Raw genomic sequence first — 23,375 nt, forward strand, 5'->3', positions numbered from 1 at the left:
TTATTGTTGTTTTAATGAAATGACGTAGGTTGAACGGGGGTAGCATTTTGATGGTCCAATTATGCGGTTAATCAGAAATTTGAGTGACACTTGCAGGGTTGGCTGTGTATTGGCCATTTAAACCATGCAGCTCACAGCACTGTGAAGAATAAGACAGACAAGGTCACTTTTTTGAATTTTAGGACATTTCTTTTCCCTCCCTCAGTATCTACTGAACAGATAAAAAAGCACCTGACGATACAACTTGATTAATGTACATGATTGATTAATAAAAAAATACAAACTCAATTATTTTGAACAAATAGGACAGTAGTTTCAATTTATCCCAATGAGATTGATAAATTCTGATTTCTGGAGACAATCGGACCATAATGATTTCATACAATGCATTAGAAATGAAAAGAGTCAACTTTTGCATCCTGACCTTAGTTTTGTGTTACATTAGCTTCACATGAAGAGAAAAACATTCAAACATTGAAATGCCTTCTTGTAGTAAACCAATAAAGCAATTACTTATCCTATTGATGGAATCTTTCCTTGACGATTTATTAAAACGCAAACCCTTGAGACAGTTTTGTTATTCTCATTGCCAGATCAAATTTATTTTGTATATGATGAACTTAGTCCTTGTTTACACGAGCCCGTGTTGGCTGCTACCCGCCTTAGAGGGTCAGCCGTGTACAGTCAAATCTCTTCAAACATTTACAATCACTGCCAAAACTCTTGGAACACTTGTGATATTTTCAACGTTTTCATGCATCCGTTCCCCTCCCCCCTTCAAACAATGTTGTCTCACAGCTAAGTTAAGACATACTTTTGTGGCAAACCTTTTTCTACCGATCGCCGTGATAAACTGCATTGTAAGCAACATTGTTTTAGGGGGGAGGGGGGTTTGTCTATTAGAAACACGGGAAATATACGAAAAAAGCAAAAAATTAGCAAAATACGTAGGTGTTCCAAGGAGTTTTGGCAGAGATTGTACATGAATACAGCAGCCAACCCGGGTCAAACCGCCTTGCAGGATAACCCTTGTCTAGAGTAGAGCTGACACGTTGAAACAGGTTGGCTTTTTATCAAGTTTTCTCATATCAAGTCGGGTCAGCCAAACCTGGGGTCGACAAACACTTCGGAGTAGCCAATTTGGGGTCATTTTTAAATTTGAGCTGACAAGTTAGGCTGACCCGGGTGCGGTCAACCCTCTAAAGGAACTAGCTGACCCGAGCTCGTGGAAATATGATCTTTTTACTGCAGCGTGTTGACCTGACCCGGAATGGAATCTAGCTCGGGCTCGTGTAATCGGAGCCTCAGACGTGCTTTCGTTGCTCAAGGGAAAATAAGTTGCAGAATATTGGACCAACAAACATGGCTGAACCAGTCATTGGTAATCCAGCTATATCATTTTGCTACAAACCATTTGGAAAAATTACAAGAATTGATAGAAATCCACCGAGTAAACAAAATGATAAAAGTTGATATTTCTTGAAAACGTTTCTTCAACATAATTTTAATTTGACCTCTCCACATGGTGGATTGATGAGGCATTAACGTATAAGAAATTCAGCAAGAATGTTTGAATATGCATTTATTTCGACTGCAGGATATGACTTGTGCAGCTACACTTTATTCATAGCTACTATTAATAATGCATGCCGTGAACATATCTTAGACGCATTGGATCTTTTGTCAAGAACAAGAGTGTTTTTGTTTGCGTAAATAAATTGTTTCTACGATCTTGACTCTGAAAGCTGTTTCAATATCCGTTAAATTGCCGCTTTTAAGGCTGTTATCTTGCATTAGTTGTTAAAAATAAGATGCAGAAATTTATTATTTTGCTTAAGCTTAAACTCAAGTGGTAAATGATACTCATGCTTGTAGCACATTCATTCACGATATTGAGGATTTGGCTCTCTTAACACTGTTCATAACACCATACACCGATTGTGTGTGTCCTAAGGCCATTCTCGATGTTGGAGTAAACGAATGCATCTTGTAAAAATTTTGTTGTATTTTACTGCATGCTTGAGACGTAGTCCATATAACTTGAGAAAAATGAAAATTACTTTAACTGGTTTGCCAGTCTGTTACCTTAATTGAGAAAGTGACAAAGCAAGAAGCTTTTTGCAGACATTCATTTTTCCTTCTACGTGTTGTAAAGTTATTACAAATTTTTTTAGAAGTAATCTCAAATATGTGCTTTAACTTTGATTAACTGTTTCTTAACATCTACTCAACATGCGCAAAATAAAGACTTTTTATCGAATATTTGTCTCGATTCCATATAATCATATTGTGATAAAAATTTTTAGTTGATGTAACACTCCAGTATCGTGTAAAAAGCTGACCCAAGTTGCAAACCTATTTTTCATGTTTATGTTTCCATAAAAAAATTTCATCGATTAAATTTTCTGAAAACTTTGCTATCTTTTCTTATTAATGGACGTTCAATGCGCGATAAAAAAACTTTCATATGTTTTGATAAGGCATCTTGGAGATTTGATAGGACATCATCCCCCGGAATTAAATCAGACATTGTTCCCATGGTAATCACAAACCTCGCTTGCAGGAATTTGCCAATTAAATCTCAGAGATCCTGATCAAATAAAAGAAAGGCCATCATGCTGTCCTTTTTCAAGTGAACTATTGTTTATTCGAAAAGTATCATTGTTCAAATGATCGTGACACAAGCAGTACAAATCTGATTGGCTATCGATGCATTTTCAATCCAACTCAAGGCTAATGGCTCGGAGTCTTGAAATATCAAGAAGAGCTCCGCAAAAATGGGATCTTTTTAAAATACTTTCAAAAAATTGCTTGGCTCTAGAAGCTTGGCTTAGGCTAACCCTAACCTTAAAATTGCTTGGCTTTAGCAAGAATCGTTAAAGCTTAATTGACACTGAAATCAATAAAAAGCTGGGAAAAACTTCATATTTTATGTAGATTTCGCATATGATGGACGTCTGAGCAGATGAATCTTCTAAAGTTCTGGAACACGTCTTTTAGTTCTAGAATTACTGTCCGAGAAGCGCTTGAATAGTTTGAATTAAGGACTTGTTTTTGCCTTGAAACGAATAAAAAATTTTAAAGGAATGAGGTTAAAATACATAAAATACATCCGGAGCAAGAATAATATATTCTTTGTTATCTCTTATCCTATGTTGCTAGCACTGAAGTTAAAGTATATCAATCTACTCTGTTTACTGATTATCCTGAAAAACTCCAAACTGCGCGGTTTGTTTATCTCCTCCTACCTCTTGATCAATAAATGTGAGAAACAACCCGTGCTCTAAACACTTTTTCATTAGAACAAAACTAATATTAAATTCGCACTTGGACTCGAATTTATCAAAAATGTCCGATAAAGGAAGGGAAAATGTCATTTAATCTAACTCCAAATACAATATTTGAATACAGGTAACAGCTTGTTTATTGTCGGAAAGCTTTTAGGCCAAAGCTAATAGGGTCTACCGTCTACAAGTTTTGAAGCCCCTTATACGGCGATTCTTCACAGGAGTATGCTATTTTCAATGCTCCGCCATAGTTTTCTTTATTCTTGATGAAGCAATCCACTCTTTTCTAAAAGATACAAAAAATATTGAAATATAGTATCGTTGAATATTGTACTAGCATAATTATGATGTTCTTTGACTGCACTGGATTCACTATCAAATGCAAAAAGGATTAAAATGATAAGTACAAATGACACAGGGGGCAAGCTCATTTTCGACAATATAAGAGAAAAGTCTTAGAATTACCTTGAACCGTCGTTTTTGACGTACTTCTTGCAAGATCTGGCCATAGCATGTCTTTAAAAGTGTCAACTTCTCCAGCTCAGGGAACCTCCCTGGATCAACCTGCTTCTCCCCAAAGGTCACATTGTGAATCCTTATTATCGCCTCTTTCGCTTTACATCTCAAATGAACAAATTTTTTGGGAACCCTCTGCATGGCTGCTTGAGAAAAAACTTCAAATATATCCATATATAAAAAGTGGAAAGGCCACGGTAGGAAACTGTTTAATTGACTATACTGAACTACTTGCAGAAAAAAACTCAATAAGCTGCAGAAGATATGGCACACCGAGACCTGCCGAGAATATCATAAATTGGTTTTTGCTGAGAAAATTCTGCCTTTTCAACGTTTTTCTTATTGATAGATTCTTTTGCTGCAAAAATGACAAAAAATTTTTGAAGCATGTACAATACTGCAGTTGGGATTTGAAAGAAAGACCCCAAACATGTTGAGTGGTAAATGCTAAAGAGCGAACCCTTAAAAACATTTAATTTTGATTATTTAGCAGCAGAATCAGCGTAAATAAACATAAACATGTGGTAAAATCTCGCAGCCAAAGAGTGGTAATTTAAAATCAAGAAGACAAAAATGTTTCAGTCTTGGTCGTTGTATTAGAAACAAGATAATCTCCACAACGTTCTGGGGTGCTCTGATTGGGTCCATTCTCTTGCTCTTTTCTTGCAGGTCTTACAAAGGTGCTCTTTCCTCTGCTAGCTGGGAAATTTTCGGTCAAATATCATCACTTTTGAGAGGCCTCAATTGATTCTTGAATGTAATCTAGTGATATAATGGCTTGCTCTCTCTCATTGACATACCCAAATGTTCCTTTCGACGAATTAATCAAAATGAAAAAAATCTAGGATGTTTTTGCTTGTATAAATACAGTCGTTTGTTGCTTAAACATTAGTTAAAAGCAGAGAAATTTTATGATTGCAAAACCTTTTTTTAGAATATTTTGGATGAAGCTAAAGCAAAGCAGTTGACGATTTGAAAGAGAAAAAAAGTTTAAAAATATTGATTATATAAATGAAATATTAGTTTCTACTTGATTTCTCTCTTTACTCGAGAGGTTTGTAAGTGTTTGCTGGATCTCCTGAGTTGAAACTCTTTCGTCCTCCTTCTCTAAAGCGCTCGGTTTATCCTATAGCAGATTTTCATGCTAACCACGTCATGTCAAAATATAACATTATGTGGACTTGCTATTCAAGAGTTCTTGTGCATCTGTGCATGATACATATGTACTCTTTCAAATATGCCACAATGAGTAAAATATCCCGTTATTTATTCTTAACAATGTACCTATGTCATGCAAGAGTTTAAATGCACCAAGAAATTCATACCGGTCTTCAGCTCGTAAACTGGCCCTTTAGGTTTGTTTGGCTCCTCGTCTAGACATTCAAACGCAGCCATTATAACTTCAAAGTTTTCCTTAGACAGCTCTCCATGAAACCATATCTTGCAGCCTGGGCCTACTTGTATACCGTTCTGAGCATGGTTACCAACCAAGGTGTTCTTGCATTCTTCTCTAGCAAGTTTCTGCAATCGATTTGGCATCTTCTTTGCATTGATCATCAGCTCACCAACACGAAGATCTTTGTAATTTCCGTCACACTGAAGTGTTAAAGGCAGTGATGTTGCTTCAACTTGAAAAAGAAAAACATGTCAATATATAGCAATGATTATTTCACCTACCATTGATGTTGATTACTACAATCACTGACAAAATTACTTGGAACACCCAACACTTTGAGCTGTGCTTTTCTGTTTTTCATTTGTTTTCCCGAATACTAATACTTCCGTCCCCCTTTCCCCCCAAAACAATGTTGAAAGTAAAGGAAAATATCAAACAAGCCACAAGAAAAAGCATTCTCGATAACTCCTTTCATTTTTCTATATTAAATCAACATTGTTCCTAGGGGGAGAGGGGGTGGCTAAATTTGCCTTTGAAAACCTAAGTTAGTGTTCCGAGACTTTGGCAGTGATTGTACATAGTCATTAGAAACTGAGTAGCCTTTGGTTGAAAAAATACTCTTGCATATTTAAAAAACAACATAGATAAGCTGTACATATTTTACCAAGGCAATAATTTAAAGATTGCCTACCAATAATCCCAAGTTTTGTTTTGTGAAGCGTCTTTCCAATAATTTTGTGCTTTGACATACTCCCAGAAGCACAAACAAAAGCAGTAAGAAAAATAATGGCTAGCTGAAATTGCATTGCTGGACAATCTGCCAATGGTAAAGGAAACACATTTGTTAGTGAATGGAAGTTATGCACAGGAAAGAAAAGAAAACAATTAACACCAGAGGATTTTACAGTTGCTCTCGACCGAGATATAATGAAATGTCAATAACATGACTCTAACATTAGTGGAAAGTGTCTTTCATACTAGCAGCTTAAAATCAACAAATAGCCTACAAACTGTGAATAATTAGCAACATTGTTTTGCTTCGTGAAAAATATACAAGGGAACATCTAGCAATAACACAATTATCAGCCAAAAGAACGGCAAAGGCTGTCCATAAAGATGTATAAGTCCCAATGAATGGGTTGTTTTAAACGAACCATTATGTCTTTAGACAAGTTTAAATGAAGCTATAGAATATGTAAAACGTTTTTGTGCATTCAGACCTTTTATGCTAATTACTGCTCATACATTAAAAGTGGGTATTCGATTTTAAGAAAAACATTGCAATATTTTATTTAACATTTTCTCAAAATACTTCACGATCGTTTCACGATCGTTGTAGACACGGGCTTAATTACAGGTATTGACAAAAGCAATGACTTTGGAGTTAGTCCACTACCCAAAATTTGGTATGGAGCAGTTCTTCAAGACTAAATTGAATTCCGAATGTGAATAAGAGAGAAAAAAATTAAAAAATGTGCCAATTTTGTAAAGAGATTGCCATTGCAATGTTACAATGTTATGCAATGCCACAGAATAAAAGTAAATTGAATTAAGTTTCAGCATCTGTGTACCGATTTCAATAGGATCCTTTCTGTGCTATTGCTTAATCACGACAGTAAAAACTGATGAAAACATGCAGAGTAAATGGCAAAAATACGTACAATTCGTCACTTTTCTTCTCCAATTGAAAGATTTGCTCATAGAAAACTTGTCATCTTTCCAAATATCAACGCTCGGTTCTGTGCCCTATTAACCTAGGAAACTACACTTTATTTGGTAGGAATTCTAGATTTGTGAAAACTGTTACGTTTGAACAGGAATCATAGGGCTACCCTGTTACTAACGTCACACCTTCGAGCTGGTTGAGAATTTTTGCAAAAACGTATTGAATTATTTATATGAGTGGTTGTCTAGATAAGAATTTTTAACTTTTGTTCATCTTTCGCAAAGGTTTTAATGTGTGCAATGATTTGAAGACTTGCATGAATAAATCAAAGTCACAACTATCATGGAAGTTTCGCAGATTGGCGGAAGAGGAAAGCCAGTTTAACAGGGGTAGAACATTTTACCTTCCATGACCGAGATGGATTGTTTCTGTTGATTTGTATGACAAATTAAGAAAAAGGAAATGACCTCATGCCCAAATTTAATTGATCTGATCCACTATTTCACACTTTTTTCCTCACACTATTTCACACATGACTGAAGCTCCACCCTCATGCACCACCACCCCCCCCCCCCCCTCGCACCTTAACCTCCACCTGCACAAATGGACAGAAAAGAGCCGCAAGTTTATATAAACGCAAAAGCCAGAAAAATCTTTCGGGTCTGCATGTGAATATTGCAGTAATCCTGCAAAGTCCACACCTTAGATTACTTAACATAATTATCATAATCATCATAGTTATCTGCAAAGGTAAGACTGACTTTGTGGTCGGAAAAAAGGGGCATTTTCTATATTAGAGTATATAATTAGTTGCATTCTTGCAATCTGAGAAATAAGCTAAAATGAATGATACAATTAATAAAGCCCCAAAAGAAAACTTTTTCTTGGAACGTCTTTGCGAAATGATAGTAGTCCTGATTCTTTTTGTTACTGATTATGTTTATATTTGAACAATGCAGTCCTAAAGGCCACTGATAAAGTGAGCTCTTTCATCATCATTCTATCTGAAATTGAACAATAAAAGACACATGAGAACTGAAGGTTTCTTTCTTTGTCTAGACTATAGAAGAAATCTTCCAATTGAGATCAACTGTGAAGTTATCGAGGATAATGACTTACACATCAGAAGCAAAATTAATTAATTCCAAATTTAACTTCATTAACAAAATGAATCATAATGATATCATAACAATCGAATATTGAGAAAGCCAACATGCAATTTTCTGTAGGCCAAAGAGCATGATTAACCTCATATGGCTGTTGTTGATCCCTGCACAGCGATTGGCGGCTCAGAACATCGGTACTGCATCACAGTATCAAATGCCTCCTCAGCAGTGAGTTGTATTGTACACTGCACTGCTCCCTGAAATAAGAAACACCATTGTCGTGACTATGGCAGTATCTAAAATTCTTAACAGAACAAATGATATAAGATAAATTTTAACCTTTTGAACTTTTGACCAAAGGTATATCATGCTTCTTGCATTTCAACCTTAAACCTACCAAAAAAACTTATATCTTCCACAGCAGAAATGAAACTAGAGCAAGTCATATAATTTCACATAAAAAAGATCGACGAAATGTGATTTAAAGACACCGTGATTTTATCAAGCTAGCAAAACTTGTTCTTTCTTCTCAAACAGTCAAGGCGACCATAAAAAATCAAGGTTGTTTGTACAGTTGTAAGCTTCTACACAATCGTCATTATTCCGTGAGTTAAACAATCTTATTATCAACCGAAATACATTTCAACCAAATTCGTGCTGTTCTGAAGATTGCCAAAAGCCACCCTCCTGATATTGGCATAGAGCATGTTCGATAAATTATCGGCACGATCACAGAAATAAAAAAAATTACGCCGCTTTTTCATGCCATCAATAAATTTAGCGGTATCAAAACTTACATTATGAATTGTAGATGTTTATAGAGCATTTAGTAGAAAAGGGAAGGTAAAAATATCTTAATTATGCTCAACCTTATAGGTAATTTAACCTAAAATGTATGCGTAACCTAAAACTTATCAACTGGCCAATTTTAAACATCTTTTCACCTTTTCTCCTTTGGCCATTTTGCTTACAGTTTGTTTGTAACACTCTTCTTGAAAATAAAGTTTCCTTTTTTCAAAGCCAGCAGTCATTTCTTCACCTTCTTGGAAAATTTTCTCCAACTCAACAATTTCGTTCACACCAGGACAGCGAAAGGTTATTTGGTTTTGAACATTTGGCTTGGCTGCAAAAAAACACAATTACAATATCACTTCAAACGATCAAGTCAGCAGTCTACAATAAAAATAGAATAACAGATTTCTTGACATTTGTGACTATGGAGATTTCAAATGGCTATATTTTTTTGATAGATAGAATATTACATATATTAATTATAGAAAATAGATTCATTTCAATAAATGGTCTCTCAAAATAGTAAACTTCAAAGTGAACCTCAGTGCTAGTAAAATTATTGAAAATATTACTAAAAATCTGCAGCAACTATGGAATACAAAACTTAAAAACTGCAAAACGGGACCAATAAATGCAGATTACATTTCATTATTGCCTAGACTTGAAGCAAATTCATTTATTTTGTGCAGCTAAGATATTAAATATGGCATTTTTCAAGCGTCTTGGAGAAATTGGCCTAACTCTGAAACAATTTACCTTCTAGTGAACGCCTTCGGGACCCTTTTAGCCAGTCTGCACCACCGGGGGCATTGTCTTGCTTAGACACTGTGCATTTGTATACTGTCCGGACCATACCCGTGTCTTGTGTGGCAAATGCCTTGCCAAATGTAAGGAAGCAAGAAACGATGGAGCCTCCTTTATTCTTCTGTTCCTCTAACTGCTGGTCGCATTCGTCTTTTGCCATGGAGGACAACGAGTCACTTACTGCTGTGCCGTTAAACGTTATCCCCCCGAGATAGATGTATTTATACGGGCTCGGGCAATCTACTTGCAGAGGGAGGACTTTGGTCTCAGCTGCAAAGGAAAAATCGAAATATTTTAGAATCTTTCAAGAACAACAATTAACTTGCGTTCTAACATAACTTGATAAAGTGATCCCAGATTCGAACAAATTTTGAGAGAACTGAAAACTTGAGATTATTTTGTTTTGCTAAACCTTCAAACTTTTTAATTTACAGATGATTAAGGCCATGGATCTTTATTTTGTAGGCACATAGCTATTACTGGCGTTAACAAATTAGATATTTTTTTTCAATTACATTCCAAGCCATAAATATACTAGATTGCGTGCTGTACTATATAATATAAAATAACTATAAATGTAAGTAAAATGTACCAGGAATAAATGATAGATTAATGAATAATGACGTTTGGAGCATAGCCCGTTACATACCAAGCCGTCCATCGAGATATTTCCCCGCACAATATAAACTGCTGCAAGCAAATACCATACAGAATGCTACCAATTTCATCATGCTTGCAAACCAAGACGGTCACTTCGTACTTCTATAAGATTAGAGTAAAAGTCATTCCAACGGTTTTCAAACATTAAATATTCTGTAAATAAGTCAAGCAAACGTAAGCTGTTAAATGCATAATTCATTGAAATAAGAGTCACGAAGGACTGAAGGATTTTTGAAACGAAGCTGGGAAGATAAAAAGCACTTGTTGTAAAAAGGACGGAGAAACATTCTCGACATTTACAAAATCCGCATTTTGAAAACTTGATAGAAAGTGACAAAATCAAAAATCTTTTAGCAATTTCCACTGCTTTTAATAAAATATTTTACGTAGAGCAATTGAGATCTATTCGATATAAAGGTCATGAAAATGGTCATTTGCAATTTTTTTATCAAGATTGAGGACAGGTAATGAAATAACATGCAAAAAGTCTCAACAGAAGGTGGCATTAATAAACTTTCTACTTGCCAAGATCCTTACTCACAAACAAGTCTTTTATCCAGAAGCCCCGTCGGTTACTTCCAATTTTGAATTCAGCGTTCTGCGTTGTCTCCAGCTCAAGAACACTTTTCGCTTGTGAATAGCAACAGTTTCAGCTTAGATTCTTCCCATTGTCAAAACTTTTAGTAACCATGGTGGTGCATTGACGAGCCGTGGCATCCCAACCATAATTTAACTGTATTCCCACGACCGATTTTATTTGAAGAAGAAAAAAATTGACAATAAAGCACCTAATTTGTTCGCATTGTTCATAAAAATTTTCTTAGGCTTTATTTTCAAACATAATTACTGAGTAAATTTTACAAAAATTTGTGCTAGGTGTCTTATTCAAAGAAAATGGACATCAGCAACCTACTGCCTGCTGCGGTCAACATACAGCTCAGGTGAATGCTACAAAAATTTCAGGGATTTAAGCTCAGAATAGGCCGACACAGGATATAGCATACGCGTATCAATTGGATGAGATTATTGTGGAACCCCAAAAAGCCAAGGTTTTGACAAATCATATTTTACTTTGCTGTTTGATGTGCTGATTTTATTCAAAGACCAAAAAATATCACATTAGAATTTCGGCTCTGGGAAGAATTATGCCAGCGACATCAACTCCCTTCGGCTATATTTTTCTTAATTTTGACAATTATAGTTACAAAATTTTTAGCTATGTCTGGTTGTTTTAAAAACTACACAACCTTCCTTATTTCGAATAACGATGGATTTCTCTGCTACTATAATTCATTTCCATTTCTGATTTCAGAATAATTGTTTCAAACAACTTACAGAAAGAGAACAGTTGGGATTGCAAAGACAAGTAATTTAATGCTCCTAAATGAGATCCATCAGAGATCCAAGACATTATACCCGTTGCTCGAGCAGCAGTGTCTTCTAAACCCTTTCACCTTGTTAAATAATCCTCTTTCTTTGTAATATCAATATAAAAAATACTCTGTTGTTGCGTTCTTCAAGAAACTACTTGAAAATAAAGACAGTCTGTATATACTACATGCTTCATTGTATAAAATTATAAACAGTATGGCGCGATGGAAAATCAAAGTTTACAATTAAAGTATAAATTATTGAGCAATCATTGTCCAGGAAAATGCTTTAATATATTACTAACCCGTTAATATTTAACAAAAATCTTTAAAGCAATCTCTTTATGATATTTAAACAAATCTAGCGTGTGAAAATAAGCATTCATTTTAAATCATTTAAAAATATATATTGCATTTATTATATACATCAATTTAAGTTTTAAAAAATCATCCGATAACTATGCTTTGTAACATGAAAAATATATTAAGAAAAGATGATAAATTACTGGAGACATCATATGAAATCATAAAAATATGAATCAATAGAAATATATTACATATTTATAAAGAAATATAGATATAATAAAAACAATAAAAAACAATGTAAGAAAAGAATGGGTTCACTTTTTAAAGATTGAAAGTTTGAATATGTTATTCAAACAACTTGTCATGATTAAAAACATAAAAAGATCATATTTTTTGCAAATATAATACGGAGAATAAACCAACCAAGTTTCTAGTGGAACCAAGTCAAAAATAAACGCAGGATTTAAAAAAATAATAAAAATACCAACACTATGAAAGGGTGACATCACAGTGAGATTTTCAAAAAGCCTAAAAATAATTTTATCGTGCTCACTAAACCGACAGTCTACCACTGTGACAGCACTACGTATTTTATGTTACCCGTTGACTCTACCAATCAAATATATTAAACTCTTAGAAAGAGCTCTACGAAAATATGCGAAATCTATACATAATACACGTGATTTTATTCTTTGACAACTGAAAACGGAAACCAAGATACCAGTTATATTTTTGTACCTGAAAAGTAGATTCTGATCTACATTCAGTCGCATTAAAAACCCCATTCAAAGGACCTTTATCGTCAAGTATCTGCTTGGACATCTACTTTATACGATATCTTTGGGAAGGTTGAGTAGGCCTTGAAGACGTGCTTTCAAAACTGCACACTCCATCTACGAGGAGCAGCTATTGCGAAACACAGTTGATCAATATCACTTTCTATAACTACTCAGTATAACTTCTCAACGCTCGGTGCTATTATCACACTTTTTTTGCCAAATCCTGAGCGATAATCGTTCAAAATCATTGTCTATTGCTATTGCTTCTGGTAATATTCCCCAAATATTATCACTCAATGCTATTGTTTAGTATACCATCTACTCACTGTGGTGGCTTACTGCTGTTGCTAAAAACTGTCACTTGATAATAACGATCAATGCTATTGCCTAGTAATATTACCAAATGCTATTGCTCTGTTTAATATTCCCCTAATATTACCATTCAATGATATTGTTTTGTATACCATCTACTCACTGTGACGGCTTACTGCTGTTGCCACAAATTGTCACTTGATAATAACGATCAATGCTATTGCCTAGTAATATTACCAAATGTATTGCTCTGTTTAATATTCCCCTAATATTACCATTCAATGATATTGTTTTGTATACCATCTACTCACAGTGACGGCTTACTGCTGTTGCCAAAAACTGTCACTTGATACTTGATAATAACGATCAATGCTATTGCCTAGTAATATTACCAAATGCTATTGCTCTGTTTAATATTCCCCTAATATTACCATTCAATGATATTGTTTTGTATACCATCTACTCACTGTGACGGCTTACTGCTGTTGCCAAAAACTGTCACTTGATAATAACGATCAATGCTACAGCCTAGTAATATTACCAAATGCTATTGCTCTGTGTAATATTCCCCTAATATCATCATTCAATTTTATTGTTTAGTTTACCATCTACTCACTGTGACGGCTTACTGCTGTTGCCAAAAACTGTCACTTGATAATAACGATCAATGCTATTGCCTAGTAATATTACCAAATGCTATTGCTCTGTTTAATATTCCCCTAATATTACCATTCAATGATATTGTTTTGTATACCATCTAGTCACTTTGACGGCTTACTGCTGTTGCCAAAAACTGTCACTTGATAATAACGATCAATCCTATTGCCTAGCAATATTATCAAATGCTAATGCCCTGTGTATCGACGTTCTTTTCCTAATTCCTAATCCTATTTCTCTGTGCAATTATCGGTTCATTACATTGCTTAATACTATTGCTCTAAACTGGCAGCTTTTTCTTTTAACTCTCCACCGCTATTACCTAATGCTATTGCTTAATGCTTATAGTCAAGAACATACCAAAATATATGGCTTACTACTACAGCTCAACGCCGCTCGCTCAGGATGGAACATTGAGAAAGGTAGAAACAGAATATATCTTTGCTTTATGGACAGCAACTTCAATATCAGTTGAATGAAATGTCTCGCGTCCCCAAAGCAGACAAACTTGCATTTGAGCCACGGGAGATGTAGGGTCCATCTGTTGCGTAGTTTACGAGATATCCACTTGATATTGTTGAGCTGCTGTTGTTTCTGCGGTGGCGCTTTCCAGGCTTAATACGGTTTTCTTTGGCTTCTAAAAACAATGCAAAATAAAAAAGATTACATTTACAAACTAAACAGTCAAATTTTGCTTCGTAGAAGCTTGCTTGATAACTTTAAGTGTACGCAAAAGCGTCTGCTGAAAACGACATTTGATGCAAATTACGGCGCTACTCAAAATGCCTTAAAAATTCATAGAGAAACTTAACTCGTGAACGTCATAAAGTAAATTTTAGTATTGAATTTCAGGCCAAACAATTTGAAAGAACACGGAAGAAAATCTCTTAATGAGGAAAATTAATTGAATCTGCAACACAATGGCCAGTGAAAAGCCTGTTTTTCACTTGAAAATCACCGCTGTTTTTAGACAAATTTTAGAACCAAGACAAAATTACAGTTACTTGGTAAATAACACGTCTGTGCTCTCGTGGCAACAAAATAAGCATTTTACCTAGACCATTTTGAAAAGATACATTAGCAACGTCATTTCAGTTCATAAGATCAAACCTAAAAGCTCTGTGACGTGATTCCTTTCCCTCTATACTGAAACAGCACTTGCATTACTCGATCTCATTTTACAACCCAATGCTAGATACGAATACAAACAAATTTTGTTTTCAAGGTGTACTAAACCTCTTTTTCACGACAAAATGTCCAATGTTCTCGCGTTAAAATGACAGTAAATTCGAACGTCTATTCTTGGTGAATCAACTTGGCGAATGTTTACCAGACGTTAACCAGACGGAGACTTGCTGTTATAAATGTTTAAGCTTGAAAATTTTCCAAAAAAAGTCAAATAATTTCATCCGACGAAAAGGTATTGAATATGTGAATAAAGAAAGAATACATTCAATTCATTAGATAAAAAAAGAATTAGAATTTGATAATTTTGAAAATTGTTTTTCGCTTGAAATGGTCCAGCGAATAAAACTTTCACGTACCGTTAAAAACGAAAATAAAACATGATTTACACGACAAACGACAACAATTAAGTGGCACTTGCCTTGCAATGAATTCTCCTTGTCGTGACCATTTGAGTCTGATGGAAACGAGAATGATCTCGCTTTCGAATTAGCTCTTGTGTTCTTTTCTGGCCTGAGCAAAACAATGTACATCTTGATGCCAAAGAGTCCAAAAAGAATGGTTGTTGCATTGAGGATGAGATTGAGACATAGAGACACTCCGCGGTACTCGTAGCTAGACCCGTAGAACAGTGGTAGAAAGGCAAGCCAGATAACACAGGCTGTGTACATGACAAAACCGATAAACCTTGCCTCGTTAAAGTTTTCTGGAACCTTGCGAGTGCGGAAGGCATAAACTGTACACAAAACTATCAACAAAATATTGTAGGAAATGGAAACAATTAGATCATTTGTATCAGCACTGCAACGTACAACTGTTTCAGTGATTGACTTGTAATCCTTTTCAACTTTAGGCCTCTTTATCATCAATCCAACAACACCAATCAAAACTTGCGGCATAACAAGCATCCCGGTCAATACGAGTTGCCACTTGGGGGTTATAAACAGCGGATCTGGTTTTCCTGAGAAAATACGAGCAATGCGGCTGGTTTTGACAAGCAGCGCAGCGTAGCACAAACTCATTGAAAACCCAGTGCCAAAGCGAAGGACTCCACATGTCAGTGTACTGGGCCAAGCTGCCATGAAAAAGGTCAGAGAATAGCATAAGGTAATGCCAAGCAAAAGCGTGTACGACAACTCCCTACTGGCGGCCATAATGACTGGGGTGTTGCGAAAACGAAAAAACACAACAAACACAAAAAAAGTTAGGCCACATCCAACTGACGCTAGGAAGGCGATTGCTACCAGCCAACCGTGATCCCAATGAACCTCCGGAATTTTGACGCAGCCATCAAAAGTCTCGTTTGATTTGTAACCACTTCCACAGGACTGACAGCGGTAAAGGCTGACAACTTTTTGAGTTTTCGCACACCTTATGCAATCCCAACAGCAAATCTTACCTCCGCGCGTCTTCCTGACGCTTCCGGCTGAGCAGTTCTTTGCACACTGGGATCGAATCTCTGCCTGCTTCCAGCGACCATTCATGACTAGACTGCCACCATTCTCTGCCTTCCAGATCCCCACTGTCTCAAAACTCCCGCTTATCAAATTGCTAATGTCATAAACTCCTTTGAGCTCGCTCTCGTTAAACGAAACATGTCCCGTCACACCCTGGAATACTACCTTTTTTAGGTACGAATCAAAAAACTCTGTTGTCTCAATTTTCAGGTTTCGGATACACAAAGAATTGTTGTCGGTCACGTTAGGGCATTTTTCACTATAAAGATTTTTCAATGCATAAGCGATAGCATAGAGGGCGTCGATTACATAAGCTACCTTGTCATCGTGAAAACACGTATCGTTATTCGCGCAAAATTCAAACCTTAAATTCTCGTCATCTTCCTTTCCAGTTTTATGTCCCAAATACCGCAGGCCCTCACATGGACAAAGGTTTTTGGCATTCTCTGTATATTTTGGGTTCTTTTTCACCTCCTGTTGACATTTCCAGCACCAAAACTTGTCAAACCAAGGGTTTAGTGAATTTTCACCTGGTTCAAGTTTTCTATAATAATCCTTGAAACCAAGAAGCTGCTTGGAATGATCATGCAGGGAGAATACCGTTACGTTGATTTCAAGGTTTTTGTATGAGCCAGTGTAGAGCCCCCAGCTGTCTGAGCCTACCCAATAAAAGCGATTTCGTAAATTTTTATCTTGTCTCAAGACACTAAGTAACTCGTTGATAACCTCCTGATGACAAAATAACACAACTCCAATAACATCACTTTCCTTAAGGAAATGATCCAGAATACTCTTCAATCTGGCAGGCAGGTCGTTGTCTCTTTTCACTGCTTTACTATCAACCACACAAACACCACGTCTCTTTGCTTCATTCTTGAATTTCTCCATACCATTCTCGCCGTACGTTCCCTCTTCATAAAGACCGTAAACGGCCTTCCACTTGAGCTTTTCAGCCACAAAATCTGCCATAGCGCGTGCTTGGTACTTATCCGAAGGAACAGTGCGCAAAAGGAAGTTGTATTTGGTTTTGTCACTCAGTTCTTCGCTTGTGGATGCGTACGAGATCTAAGAAAGAAGACTGACATAATAAGAACTGAATTAGGCCATTCTAGCAATTGAAGTAAACTGGAGTACAACAAACATCTGAACAAAGGATTGGTCTTGACGAAGACGAGGATCTCTGTGAGCTCAGTTCAAGTGTTGTTGCAAGAAACTAAGAGCACTTCGTTTGTTTCCCAAAAAATGACACGGAGGTGTTGGTTCTTATCGATACTCTAGAACTCGATAATTGTGTCTAATAATTCTTCCTCCCAAATCTGAAGTACGATAGCTAGTGACAGCCCTGCCTTTGATGAATTATACCGAGTGTGGTTTTCCTCGAAAACTTTCTCGATTGGTTTAAAAAAGGCACCGAAAATTAAAAAGGGACTTTTTTTCCTCACCTTTAGGACAGGGGTTCAACTTTTCATTGTAAACACAAAACTGAAATAGGAATGTTGTGGCGTCACAAGACGACTAATAGACAAATAAACAAACCTGGGGAATTTTGAACAGTCGGAGCAGCTTGGCTACTTGTGCAGTGACGGAGCTTTTTGTGGCACCCACCACTGCGGCTAGCTTTCCAGACTTGCCTGTTTGGTTGCTGTGGTTTCCTTGGCAGACGTCTGGCACTTTGTCTATGACGAAATTGAGAGACTCTTCCAAAGCTTTTGCTTCAATATTGCAGCTGTCTCTGACTTCTAGGCCAAGATTGACGGGATGGAACGTCTTGTTATTGTTAATCTATGAATCAAAATAATAGACGGATCCTAATTTCTAGCTGTCTATCACAGTAGGAAGATCTCCAAAGATAATTCTTCTGTAGAGAGGGGGCTGAAAATCACAACAACAAAACGCTGAATATAAGTGATGCGAGGATTCAAAAAATGTTAAGCTTTTGCTGTCCACTTTACATCAAAATTATCACAAGATTGAATGCTACTCAAATAAAAACTGCATAGCAAGATACACAGTGTGAGAAATTGAAACGAGTTTTAATAATAGAAATGTTTGATAGGAACGTCGACATAAAGACGTAGATAATATAGCTAGCAAATAAATTGAGAAAACCAGAATGTAATTAATTAGTTTGATTGTCAAAAACATGACGTTTCGAGCATGTACATGTTATCAAGTGGCAAGAAAAAAACCAAGTGGATTTGTTTTCTTCTTTACCCATTATCAAGTGGGTTTCTTTTCTAGCCGCTAAAGTGTCACGGCTAAGCGGCACGAAACGATGTGCCTGCATTCAGATTTTTCTACAAAATTAGGTTGTTTCAACTGAACGGGTGAGCGACATTGGCAAACTCACATAAGGCTCAACTTAAACATTAATAGTTGCGAGAAATTAAAAAAATCAATATTTTAGTATCTTATCTTTCCTTGCACACCACCTGTTCATCACCTTGCGATTTCATTAGTAAATTCATGAAGGATCACGATGACTTTTTATGTAGGGTAAGTTATAAATCAGGTTTAAATTAAAAATTTTGAACTTAGACAGAAATTAAAATGGAAAAAAATCATAATTCTTCTCACTTCTTTAACAGTGTAAATCATCGCTTCTAGACGAAGCATTCCAGCAGCACCTTCAAAACTTGTGAGATTACACTGTCCCTGAGCTCCAAGGGGATGAATAGGCACCAAGCCACCGATTGTCACATTTCCAGGTACTTTGCTTGTGATTTCGTAGCTAGCTGCCCGGATTGCGACAAATGAAAAACAAAGGCACAAGATTCCAACAATCTGCATCATTGCAAAGCAAGCTCCCCTGCAGTGGATCTAGCAATCGATTTCTCACTTGAGTCACATTTTTCGAAGACATCCAAGTCAGCAGTTGGTTTTCCCATTCACACTTTTCTGTAATGAATGTAATACTAACCTTGATCACTATGGTAGTGGCTATGACAAGACCTGTGGGTTTCCACATCAAACTTCTTAATCAACCATAAACAGGAAGCAATCAACTATCCATGCCTCCATTCCATTTGCAAATTTTTTTGCCAAGAAGGCTGACATCAATGATAAACAGTTACAATGTCTGACAGAAATCTTGAACACTAACATGAAATTTTAATTTCGCCACACCCCTTCACACTAAGTTTGACACAACATGAATTTCAGAAGCCCAGAGGAGACACGCAAAATCTTTACTTACATACTACATCTGCATTTATCAAAATTCATCCAAAAGTATCACAACAAATTCAACAGACACATGATTATTAGCTAAAAAGTGTTGATAAGACCCAAAAATATCAAAACAAAACCTCATTGCTGAGAACATAAGGGCCCACTATTCAGAGCTATTTTGACTGTTTCCTATAATAATAAGTTTAAACACATATGTTCTTTTATTCCAGTTTTCAATATGGTATACTGTTAAATCAGGTACTGAAAATTATCAGATCAAAAGGAAAATTTTTATCCTTAAATATTAGATGGAGCCCCTGTACCCTGTACATAAAAAATTTCAAACGAGCCCCCTGAAGTCAGAAGCATTTAAAAGTTGACAGGGCACAAGTATAAAGGGGAAATATGTTACAGAAAATGTGGCACTTTTTCAAAGGTCTCATAGGGCACGTCTAAGAAAAGTTGCAGGGAATCCTTGATGTCCTTTGGTTCTGACATCCCTATTAAACAAAGTTGGTTTACTACAAAGTATTGATACGTAAAAAAAGAAATCACCATTTTAATTTTTGTACCCTACCCTCTCTCAAAAGTATTGCACCACCTTGTTAAAAATCTGGGCAAATTCAAAAATTTAGATGCATGAATTGGGCAAAATAGGCATAATTTATAGCAAATTTTTGTGGAAAGATCTTGAAAATCTCTCTGATGCCATAAAAAAACATAGTTAAAAATATCAATTGAGCAAAACAGTTTTTGGTTGTAGAATTACAAACTATGCCTAAAAAAGGAAAATTGCCATATTGGGAGAAGTTTTTATGAAATATTCACTGAAGTAATCTTTAATTTTGTTTCATTTTATTTACTCAAAAAATAGCTAAGCAGGTAATATGCAGCCACACAACAACAGCTGTGAGAAATCAAAAAAAGGTTTTCAAATAATCTTTTTGTGGTACAAAATTTAAAAAAGGCTTTGAAAAAAGGAAAACATTTGAGTATACTAATTTAAAGCTTTTAATCTGACATTCTTCAGAGTACAAAATATCAGGACATAGATAAAAAACTCTATGCTAGGAAATACATATACCCAGTTGCAGATAAAAGTAGGGCAATTGGAAACGCTCTAGTATACTCAAATGTTTGCTTTTGTAAAGCCTTATATTTTAAAAGGTTTTCTTGAGATTATTTCAATTGCAAAGCCACTGGGAACTACACTTTTTAAATCATGTAGCAGTTAAGGACCCTTTTTGGTTAGTCATAGTTTAAGATCATAGGGGTCCTAGGGGTCATGGGGGTCCTTGGGGTCATAGGGGTCCTAGGGTCATTGGGTCTGGCTATTCCAGTATGCCCCTTGCAGGTGGGAGCAATGCTTTTGACATAGATATCTACAAACCAATTAATTTTATTCTAGGGTGGTGGGAGAGAAAAGGACCCGGGAGTCAGATGAAAGTCATTTTGATGGACATCTAAGGTAACTCTGCATATAAGGTAGGATGCTATAAAGCTTTGAATAAAAAATTTATGTACTCTTTATTCCATATTTCTCAAAACACTTTTCATAACAGACAATTTAACAGGAAATAATAGTTTTCTCAACCCTCTCTAATCTACCAAGAATTAATATTATGTCTGGACCAAGATGAATAAATACTCTATATATACTACTAAACATTGAGCACATAAGAAGCCAAAGTGGATTGAGAGACAGAAGAAAGGCAGCTTAATATGCTGTGGTTTAACCATTACAGTGACAAAAATCATTTTTGGATATTTGGATATGCAAGACATCAATGTCCAGGGTCACAAATATTAAATCCTAAAAAAATTCAGAGATCACAATCAAGTTACCTTACTGGAACAATACAGAAACCTAGTAAAAAAACTTAAAAAGTAAATCATTAATACAAAGATACAAAAGCTTCAAAATATTTACAAAGGTAGATATATACTCCAGACCTCATAAACAGGACCATTTTAAAGTAAAAGCAAATCACTTGTCTCCTTTGGGGCAAATCACTTGTCTGCTTTGGAAGGGGACTTTGGTGACTTTTTGAGTAAACCAATCACATAATTTAGAACCAGAAGAAGTATTTACAACTCAGGGGACCAGTGACGTAATTAGCTAGTTCTCTAGCAGCAAATCATTCTAGGCAAAATTTTCATCAATGGTCAAGGCTTTACAAACCTTAGCAAAAAGGTGCACCTCAAAGATTGTACAATTTTCCTTCTGAAAAAACATAGCCCTAACATAGGTTCCATGTTATTTGGACTAATAAATTAATTTATGCTTACACTGCGCAAATTAAGGTATTTGAATTTCCAGATTGATAACTTTTGAACCATGTTTAAAATTGAATTAAAATGACTTAGGTTGTGTAGGCCAAAAAGATCTTATGATGATTGAAGGTTTGGAGAGTTTTTTTGTGAATATGAAACTGTACAAAACAGGTTTGTCTACTTCTTATATGGGATACTCAATCATTCTAGGTGCTTAGGACCTGCTAGGTGCTTGATCAACCAAGCTCCTAGAGTTTTCTAGGTGCATGTTGAGGCACTTGATTGAGCTTGAGTATCTCTCCTTGCAAGGCCTGGTGTCTGGAAAATAATAACACAATATATTTGATGGACAGAACCATCATGCAATGATAATCCAAAAACAAATGTCAATGATATTCCATTTAGCTAATGACATGTAATTTCACAACAATTTCTATAAAAGCTGCCAAATGGTCAATTGTTTGTTCAATTTGATATTTGTCCTGTAAATGGGTGTTTGGTTTTTTTGTATAAAAATATGAAAGTCATAAACTTTTCTTAGCAACTTCAGCTGGAGAGGGGTTTTTGGAAAAAGATAAAGCTTTTATAAAAAGCTGTCTATAGTCTATTGTTTTAAACAAATAAATCTCAGTTGGGATAAAAAGAGGTTAAGTACCCCCTAGTTATCATATTTAGAAGACCCTGGTAATCCCAAAATTAGTAATAATTGAAGATAAAAGTGTTTTGTCTGCTGAGAACCTTAGCACCTCGCTTTCTGATTGTAAATATTGAAGCGTATGGCGAAAAAAAGTAAACGCAGAGAATGTTTGACATCTTGGACTGGATTTTAAAATTACACATTGATATGAAGAAGCCTGATGTCTACACTCGCTCTCTAACGGTGACAAGTTGTATAGATTTTTGCATAAATATTTGATGAACCATAAAGAAGAGGAATGTTGTTAATAAAAGGAAATTATACTTTACCTATATGTACCTCCGGCACTCTGCTTCGAATAAACACAATTAATAGCCTAAGGAACCTGAATGGTCTCTGATGTTTGATCCCTTGCCACTTTCAAAAAAGTAGGCTCGCACTATTTGCTGTCTTCAAACATACGAGAGACAGAGTAGTCCACAGAGAATCTTCAATTCGCGGAGATGCAGACTTAATTCGAAGCATCATCTCTTAATTTGATCATACCACAACTCCCGGAACCATATCATCAATTCTTTGTAATCTATCTCCAAACACCAAATAATCCTTCCATTCTCCTCCACAATACCACAACCCACTGCACCGCATACTGAGCTCTGCCGTTTCCTAGACACCAAAGAAAACTTACACGGAAATATTTAAGCCTGTTTTCACGAATCTGCCTACTCTCAAGTCCGGAATATACATACCCCCCATCATCAATTTCTCAAAAACATCCATCCAAATCTTTCCTTGTTTAGATTACACGTTTTAAACGTGACGTTTACAATTTTCGAGCCTTGTGTGCCGCTATTTCGTGACATCTTCAAGTTTTGGCGTTACCAAAAAGTTAAACTGAAAGGTGTATTGCAACGAATTTCGTTGTAATGTAAGAAAATGGCTTCGGGAACAAAAATATAGGGTGAATACGTTATTCGGAACTGAATATATTTATTATATT

At 35.8% G+C, this 23,375-nt stretch overlaps 3 protein-coding genes across 7 annotated transcripts; all 3 read right to left on the reverse strand.

The window, feature by feature from the left end:
- Positions 1-248: 248 nt before the first annotated feature.
- Positions 249-7,426, reverse strand: LOC148960270 (uncharacterized). Of its 2 annotated transcripts, none has more exons than XM_089108708.1 (5): positions 6,861-7,426; positions 5,891-6,016; positions 5,129-5,431; positions 3,753-3,949; positions 249-3,573 (listed from the first exon to the last, which is right to left on the reverse strand). In XM_089108708.1, the coding sequence occupies exons 1-5, from the start codon at positions 6,898-6,900 to the stop codon at positions 3,469-3,471; spliced, it is 771 nt and encodes a 256-aa protein (XP_088964834.1). In that variant the 5' UTR covers positions 6,901-7,426; the 3' UTR covers positions 249-3,468. The 2 variants fall into 2 exon arrangements, with proteins under 2 accessions (XP_088964834.1, XP_088964835.1); XM_089108709.1 differs by having other exon boundaries at positions 250-3,573; positions 3,753-3,946.
- Positions 7,427-7,649: 223 nt separating this feature from the next.
- On the reverse strand, positions 7,650-11,185 carry LOC135689574 (uncharacterized). Of its 4 annotated transcripts, none has more exons than XM_089108714.1 (6): positions 10,769-11,185; positions 10,217-10,329; positions 9,520-9,837; positions 8,916-9,094; positions 8,114-8,228; positions 7,650-7,865 (listed from the first exon to the last, which is right to left on the reverse strand). In XM_089108714.1, the coding sequence occupies exons 2-5, from the start codon at positions 10,296-10,298 to the stop codon at positions 8,115-8,117; spliced, it is 693 nt and encodes a 230-aa protein (XP_088964840.1). In that variant the 5' UTR covers positions 10,299-10,329; positions 10,769-11,185; the 3' UTR covers positions 7,650-7,865; position 8,114. The 4 variants fall into 4 exon arrangements, with proteins under 4 accessions (XP_088964840.1, XP_088964839.1, XP_088964838.1 ...); XM_089108713.1 differs by having other exon boundaries at positions 7,650-7,869; positions 10,765-10,986; XM_089108712.1 differs by having other exon boundaries at positions 7,650-7,869; positions 10,753-10,985.
- Positions 11,186-11,781: 596 nt separating this feature from the next.
- On the reverse strand, positions 11,782-23,116 carry LOC148960271 (metabotropic glutamate receptor 3-like). The gene is made up of 5 exons (XM_089108710.1): positions 22,705-23,116; positions 18,871-19,191; positions 17,830-18,075; positions 15,258-17,358; positions 11,782-14,288 (listed from the first exon to the last, which is right to left on the reverse strand). The coding sequence occupies exons 2-5, from the start codon at positions 19,084-19,086 to the stop codon at positions 14,119-14,121; spliced, it is 2,733 nt and encodes a 910-aa protein (XP_088964836.1). The 5' UTR covers positions 19,087-19,191; positions 22,705-23,116; the 3' UTR covers positions 11,782-14,118.
- Positions 23,117-23,375: the final 259 nt, after the last annotated feature.

The sequence above is a fragment of the Rhopilema esculentum genome, chromosome 5 (genome assembly GCF_057945365.1).
Source record: "Rhopilema esculentum isolate cy_ngs chromosome 5, ASM5794536v1, whole genome shotgun sequence".
In the NCBI taxonomy this organism is placed as follows: domain Eukaryota; kingdom Metazoa; phylum Cnidaria; class Scyphozoa; order Rhizostomeae; family Rhizostomatidae; genus Rhopilema; species Rhopilema esculentum.

Coding starts and splice junctions, on each gene's coding strand:
- LOC148960270 (XM_089108708.1), bottom strand. CDS start 6,900: ATGAGCAAATCTTTCAATTGGAGAAGAAAAGTGACGAATT. Junction 3,950..5,128: donor AGTTTACGAGCTGAAGACCG/GTATGAATTTCT, acceptor TTTTTTCTCAAG/CAGCCATGCAGAGGGTTCCC. Junction 3,574..3,752: donor GTCAAAAACGACGGTTCAAG/GTAATTCTAAGA, acceptor TGTATCTTTTAG/AAAAGAGTGGATTGCTTCAT.
- LOC148960271 (XM_089108710.1), bottom strand. CDS start 19,086: ATGATGCAGATTGTTGGAATCTTGTGCCTTTGTTTTTCATTTGTCGCA. Junction 18,076..18,870: donor TGATTTACACTGTTAAAGAA/GTGAGAAGAATT, acceptor TTTGATTCATAG/ATTAACAATAACAAGACGTT. Junction 17,359..17,829: donor GACTGTTCAAAATTCCCCAG/GTTTGTTTATTT, acceptor CTTCTTTCTTAG/ATCTCGTACGCATCCACAAG.
- LOC135689574 (XM_089108714.1), bottom strand. CDS start 10,298: ATGATGAAATTGGTAGCATTCTGTATGGTATTTGCTTGCAGCAGTTTA. Junction 9,095..9,519: donor CCGAAGGCGTTCACTAGAAG/GTAAATTGTTTC, acceptor GTTTTTTTGCAG/CCAAGCCAAATGTTCAAAAC. Junction 8,229..8,915: donor AAATGGCCAAAGGAGAAAAG/GTGAAAAGATGT, acceptor TTCTTATTTCAG/GGAGCAGTGCAGTGTACAAT.